Consider the following 7143-nt stretch of genomic DNA (forward strand, 5'->3'; position numbering starts at 1 on the left):
AAAAAAAAAAAAAAAAAAAAAGTCTAGGTTTCCTCTTAACGCATGCCCTATGCATACTGGTTTATACTCTCTTAGATCTTTAAGTGCTGAAGGAAACATTGAAATTTGTCTTAAAAGCAGGCTACCTGTGCAGGGGCAGATGGCCAGATTGGTTCTGACAGTTTCCACTGTCCACGTGGCTGAGGAGGCCAGGCTCTAAAGGGCCAGCCCCCAGCCCTGGACTCCCTTTGCTGTTAGAGTCTGAGCTGGTCTTTCCCTCATCCCCCTCCAAGTATGCACAGCCCTTCCCCAAGTAGGTCAGGCCTCCCCAGGGTCCTGAGCTGCCACTCCGTGGGAACCCAGGGCCTGGCTCAGGTTCGGCCACCTGCCCCAACTGCTGCTGTGGCTGCTCCTGCCCCAGCAGGTATGTCAGAGAGGGTAGAGGCAGCCAGTAGGTATCCTCGTGAGCCGGCTGGTACCCCAAGTGTCAATCCAGCTTTATTTTGCCTTCCAGGCTAAGCCCTGTCAGCCGTGGAAACACAATCGCTCTCTTCTTCCGATCATTACTGCCGAATTATGCCATGGAGGTAGGTGAGCACACCCAGCCTCTCCCTGCTCAGTGGGTGTGGGTAAGTCCCTTTCAGAATGAGCATCTGGAGCCAGGGGCAGTACAGGGGTGAGGAGTAGCTGAGACTGTCGTGCTGGTGGGTAGCCCTGTCTGAAACTGTTATAGCCAAGATGGGAGACCGTGCCTGGGAGTCAGCAGTCTCTTGACCATCTTAGGGCCTGCCTTGAGTTGGATGGGTCATTTGGTCCTGAGAGCTTCCTTTCTCCACAAGGAACTGCGGGGGGCGGGGAGGTGGTTTCAGGACACATGTGGATGGGGGCTGCCTTAGGCTTGGCAATAGGTCCTGCATGGGCCCCACATCCCAGCCTGGGCGGCCCCTGCTGAGACACCTCCTGTTGCTGCAGGGGGAGAGACCTGAGGATGGAGTGCCCGGGAATCTGAACAGGCTAATGCTGGCTGTGCGGGATATGATGGCCAACTTCCACCTCAACGACCTGGAGGCACCGCGGGAGGAAGATGCAGAGGAGGAGGGGGAGTGGGACTGAGCATCCCCAGATACCCCACGCTGTGCAATTATGTTCCTGATTTCTGCCCTGGTCAGGACTGGCCAGTTCCCCAAAGTAGAGATACTGTCGTTGACCTGCTCTTGTGTTTCTCCCATAAATGTGTTTCTCCCATAAACAGCGGGCTTTGATCTGCCATCCGGGAGTGCTTCTTTCCCAGGCACCAGGCCCTCGAATTCCAGATAAGCGTTATATTCAGTCTCTTTCAATTTGGGACACAAAAGCTAGAGTGTAGGCTTGGCACCTGTAGCTGAGTGGCTAGGGCGCTGGCCACATACACGAGCTGGTGGGTTCAAACCCGGCCTGTGCCTACCAAACAACAATGACAACTACAACAACAACAAAAAATAGCTGGGCATTTGTAGCAGGAGCCTGTAGTCCCAGCTACTCAGGAGGCTGAGGCAAGAGAATCACTTAAGCCTAAGAGTTTGAGAATGCTATGAGCTATGAATGCTGTGATGCCATGGTACTCTACCGAGGGCGACATAATGAGACTCTGTCTCAAAAAAAAAAAAAAAAAAAAAAAAGCTCTGCGCCTGTGGCTGAAGTGGAGGGAGTGCCAGCCATATACATCAGAGCTAGCGGGTTCGAATCCAGCTGGGGCTTGCCGACCAACAATGACAACTTACAACCAAGAATAGCCAGGTATTGTGGCGGGCGCCTGTGGTCCCAGCAGCTTGGGAGGCTGAGGCAGGAGAATTGCTTGGTCCCAGGAGTTGGAGGTTGCTGTGAGCTGTGATGCCATGGCACTCCACCCTGGGCGACAACTTGAGGCTATGTCTCAAAAGAAAGAAAAAAAGCTGGGCTATAGAGAAGGCGTCCCCCAGGGTCTCTAGGGCAGCGTGTCTGTTAGTGCCAGGGCCCTTTTGTGGTCCTCACTGCTGTGGGGTGTCAGGCAAGGCCAGAGCAGAGTGGCATCCAGATCACAGACAGACCCCTATGTCACAATTGGTTCTGAGGAGCAGCTGGGGGCTAATGCATTGGGCTCCTTTGGCTGGGTGCCATAGTCTGTCCAAACTGACCAAATAATTTTATTAGAAAACTTCAGGGCAGTGCTCAGAGTTGAAGGGGGAAGCCTAAGCAGGTTTGGGAATGAAAACTGTCCTGGGGCTGGATGTAATGGCTCACACTGTGATCCCAGCACTCTGGGAGGCCAAGGTGAGTGGATTGTTCAAGACCAGCTTGAGCAAGAGTAAGACCTGGTCTCTACTAAAAATTAGCCAGGCATGGTGGTGGGCACCTGTAATCCCAGGTACTCAGAGGCTAAGGCAGGAGGATTACTTGAGCCCAGGAGTTTGAAGTTGCTGTGAGCTATGATGATGCCATGACACTCTACCCAGGGCAATAGAGTGAGACTCTGTCCCCAAGAAAAAAAAGAAAATTGTCCTTGGGCAGCACCTGTGGCGGGTTTGAACCCTACCCCCGCCAAACTGCAACAACAACAAAAAAATAGCCAGTCATTGTGGTGGGTGCCTATAGTCCCAGCTACTCTGGAGGCTGAGGCAAGAGAATTGCCTAAGCCCAAGAGCTGGAGGTTGCTGTGATGCCAAAACACTCTACCGAGGGTGACAAAGTAAAACTCTTGTCTCTAAATAAAAGAAAGAAAGTTGTCCTTGGTAGCTCTGGGGGTGCACACAGCAGAGATGAGGGGCACTTGATCCCCAGCCCAGGGGAGGGCTCCTCTGCTGAGGCAGTCCTGGTGTATTTGATAGATGCTTACAGAGCTGGTATACACAAGGCCTCAGTGTCCCACAGTGTTGCAGTCAAGAGGGGTAGTTTGCAGACAGTACAGGAGTAGTTGCTTCTGGCCCATGCCTCAGAAGTCTGTTCAGTTCTGGGGGGATCTAGGACACTGGTTATGGCTGCACCAGGTGTCTGTACCCTGGGGAACTCTCAGCCATGAACTTCCACCCCCTGGAGGCAGCAGATGAGATGGACTGGGAAGAGGGACTGCCTATGTGCTTGGGCCCTTGGCCTAGAGGTGGCTGGTGAAGCGAAATGCTCTCCGCCTATCCAAGTCCTGGTCCCTTGGCCTGACTCCAGGAACCCTCCCTGTGGTGCTCATCATTCATGTGGAATCACTGAGTTTGGGGCTCGTTGAGACCTTGGACTCTTTGAGATTATCTTTTTTTTTTTTTTTGAGACAGTGTCTCACTATGTTGCCCTTGATAGACTGCTGTGGCATCACAGCTCACAGCAACCCAAACTCTTGGGCTTAGGCGATTCTCTTGCCTCAGCCTCCCGAGTAGCTGGGATTACAGGCACCTGTCACAATGCCTGGCTTTTTTTGTTGTTGTTGCAGCTGTTGTTTAGCAGGCCTGGGCCGGTCTCAAACTCGCCAGCCTTGGTGTATGTGGCTGGTGTCCTACTCACTGAGTTATGGGTGCTAAGTTGAGTTTATCCTTTCAGTAGTTGCCATTGTGGACTAGGGACACCCGGAGACTCCTCATGGAGAGGGGGAGCTCTTAGCATGTTCTGAACAGGAGCCCAGGATATTAGTGACCTCCTCAGGGTGACCAGGGAGTAGTACCATGGCAGGTGAGCACAGGTATCTAAGGCAGGTCTGGGCCTGACAGTTGCAGCCCCTGCAAAGCTCGTTGTTTCAGGGAGGGGAGCAATGAGGTTAGAGCTACTACCCAACCTAAGGCTGCTGTGCTCTTCCCTGGGCACTCCAGCGAGACCATGGCCTGGCAGTTCTCCGCAGTGAGCCAACAGAGCTGTCTAATGGGATCATTTGCAGGTTAGCATCAGCCTCTCACAAGGACAGGCCTGAGCAGAGGTGGGCACCTGCCGGTTGGTTTACCTACCCGTGTTTCTAGCCACGATAACTGGATTTGATGGGGGATCTAGACCCAGCACCAGGGAGGAGGATTGGGGTAAGGTCCTAGGTCCACCTGTCCTTATCCTCCACAGCTAGGCAGCTAGGGTGGCCTCTGATGAACTTCAGCCAACTAGAGGGGGAGTGTGCTGGGTATCTTCTGAGAAGAGTTTGTTCTCTGAAAATGACAGTCAGCAATGTCTTTTCCCTCCAGCAGCCTTAAATTCATCCAAGCAGGGGTGTGATGTGATGTCTGGATCTGCAGCAGCCACCTTGCACCCAGAGTCAAACTTTAAAATGAAGTGTTCCAGGGACAGTGCAGCAGAAAGAGGCTGAGCCGGGCCTCCTGTCTTGAGAAATCATAAGTCATCAATGCTTCAGCAGTACCATTGGGTTTATGTAGTTATTTGCAGCTGAACCTATTTTTAATGACGATGTGAGAAGACAGCCAGGTGTCTCACAACTAAACTACTATCTTAAAGACTTATCCTGGCTCGGCACCTATGGCTCAACCGGCTAAGGCGCCAGCCGTGTACACCTAAGGTGGCGGGTTCGAATCCCCAGCCCGGACCCGCCAAACAACAATGACGGCTGCAACCAAAAGATAGCCGGGCGTTGTGGCGGGCGCCTGTGGTCCCAGCTACTTGGGAGGCGGAGGCAGGAGACTCGCTTGAGCCCAGGAGTTGGAGGTTGCTGTGAGCTGTAATGCCACGGCGCTCTACCCAGGGGGACAGCTTGAGGCTCTGTCTCAAAAAAAAAAAAAACTTATCCTGCCACCAGTGTCAGGGTGTATGGTGAACCCTAGTGTTTCCTGGGTGCTGATATGTGGGAGTGCTAGCCAGGTGCACCCTTCTCTCAAGCCAGATTCCATCTCAGAGTCTTTGGCCAGGTACTATGGGTAGGCACACAAAAAACCCATCAGTTTGCCACCTCCCATGCCCTTGCTTCCCAAGGTCAAAGGAAACTTGGCCTTTGAACCAAGATGTGACCTGGCTCTGGACCAGACCTTCCCAAGGAGCTGTGCTTGGGCTACAGTGCTGAGAGCCCAAGGGGCAGGTTATTGGCTGCTCGCAGGGTTTTGGGGGCCTCCGTGAAGGAAGCAGAGCCAGCTGGGCACCTCTGGTCAGGAAATGACCCCAGTGCCCTGACTGTGGCTTTAGCTATAAAAGTAGGCAGCTCCCTAGACAGCAGAGAGGCTATTCCCCACACATCTGTGTGCATTAGGCATGTACTGGAGGCCCTCAGTGCTGGACATGGAAGAGGCAAGTCATCCCCTGTGTGTCCCCTGGTCACTCATCATGCAGTTTCTTCAGGGACAATAGAGATGAAAATTGAGATAGGATTAGCTGGTATAGTGGCCTGTGCCTGTGGTTCTAGCTACTAAGGAAGCTGAGGCAGGAACGTTGCTGAACCCGGGAGTGTGAGGCTGCAATGAGCTGTCTTTGTGGCACTGCACTCCAGCCTAGACAATAGAGTGAGACCCTGTCTCTTAAAAAAAGGCGGGGTAGGGAGCATAATGAGCTTTAGGGTTATCCAGTTTTATCTAATCACAGATAACCCCAAGGCTAATTTATCTCCTCCAGGACAATAATGAATCAAAACGTTGACTTTTCTCAGCTCAGATGTCTCCTTCCCAAGAAGGCCCCAATAGGCACATCCATGAGAACCGAGATAGCAGTCCTGAGGCAGGTCACCCACTTCCGATGCCCTGCAGCTGGGTCTTGCCAGGAAGAAGGCTGTGGTTGCTTCTGCCAAAGGCTACTCAATTCTCACGCCCTTTGAAGTCTCAGGCTGGGTGGGTAGGAAAGGGAGGGCTGGGTTTAACTGCTTCCATCTCAAAGGCCTTATTTATGGAACTAGAAATACTGACATCCCCGAAATGCCATAATACAGCAAGCTGGGGCCAGAGGTGACAGCCAGTGATCTGTGGCTGCTGGGTCTTGTGGGCTTCCTGGGCTCCTTGTGGCAGGGACACAGCCCCTCACACCATGGGTGGCATCCACCTTTCCCATCTTGGCTCTGCCTCCTGATCAGACTGGCGGACCCTGTACTCCTCTTGGGCAGTTCTCAACCAAGAGTTGATTGTGAGAGAGACTGTCTGTAGAAGGTGAAATGCTGCATTGAGTGAGGCCGTGTGTGGGTAGGTCCTCATGTGGGTGCCATGGAGGCTGGGGCAGAGGCACCTCCCTCAGTGAGCAGCCATGCAGGACTGTGGTTTAACCAAGTCTGCTAAGCTGAAGATGAACCTCTGCCCATGCAATTGCACTTAGGTGTCGTCCAGCAGAAATACAACCCTGTGTCCACCAGAAGATGTAAGTGAACATGTCTGCAGCTCTACCACATAGTGGAAAAGTCTTGAGAGTGAAAAGATTTCATTTGCCTGCAGTAACAAGGCTGCATCTCAGCAAGAAAAGAGCATAAACTACATGATGCCATTTATATGATGTTCCAAAACAAGCAAAATTAATCTATAGCAGTGTTTTTCAACTTATTTATTTATTTTTTTTATTTTTTAGAGACAAGAGTCTCACTTTATCACCCTGGGTAGAGTGCTGTGGCGTCACAGCTCACAGCAACCTCCAACTCCTAGGCTTAGGTGTTTCTCTTGTCTCAGCCTCCTGAGTAGCTGGGACTACAGGTGTCCACCACAATGCCTGGCTATTTTTTTGTTGAAGTTCAGCCAGGGCCGGGTTTGAACCTGTCACCCTCAGTATATGGGGCCTGTGCCCTACTCACTGAGCCACAGGCACCACCTGACCTTTTTTATCTCATGGTACACTTGAACCTCTGATTATCTACAGCACACTTTATGTTAATAAAAAAAAAAAATGCTGGGTGGCGCTTGTGGCTCAAAGGAGTAGGGTGCTGGCCCCATATGCTGGAGGTGGCAGGTTCAAACCCAGCCACAGCCCCCCCCCAAAAAAAAATGTTTACTGTGCTTTAAATTTCTTTCAAAAACAATTTACTCAATGGGCTGGGTGAGTGGCTCCCAGCCCTTTGGGAGGCCAAGGCATGCGATGGATTGACTGAGCTCCGGAGTTTTGAGACCAGCCTGAGCAAGAGCAAGACCTCGTCCCTACTAAAAATAGAAAACTAGTCTGGTGTTGGGGTAGGCATTTGTAATCCCAGCTACTTGGGAGTCTGAGGCAGGAGGGTCTTTTGAACCCAGGATTTGTTTTTTTTTTTTTTTTTTTTAGACACCGCCTCAAGCTGTC

At 51.9% G+C, this 7143-nt stretch overlaps 1 protein-coding gene across 3 annotated transcripts in view; it reads left to right on the plus strand.

Moving 5' to 3' along the window:
- The window catches only part of TCF25 (transcription factor 25), a 40414-nt gene extending 39166 nt beyond the window's left edge, over nt 1–1248 (plus strand). For 2 of the 3 annotated variants that reach the window (XM_012812051.2, XM_003800813.3), the window contains 2 exons: nt 494–566; nt 952–1248. In XM_012812051.2, coding sequence (XP_012667505.1) covers nt 494–566; nt 952–1092 — 214 coding nt within the window. In that variant the 3' untranslated portion in view covers nt 1093–1248. Of the gene's footprint in view, nt 1–493; nt 571–951 lie in introns of all 3 variants that reach the window. The other variant, XM_023507494.1, reaches the window with a different exon arrangement.
- Nucleotides 1249–7143: the final 5895 nt, after the last annotated feature.

The sequence above is a fragment of the Otolemur garnettii genome, unplaced genomic scaffold, assembly GCF_000181295.1.
Source record: "Otolemur garnettii isolate 467f Iridium unplaced genomic scaffold, OtoGar3 scaffold00185, whole genome shotgun sequence".
NCBI classification, from domain to species: Eukaryota; Metazoa; Chordata; class Mammalia; order Primates; family Galagidae; genus Otolemur; species Otolemur garnettii.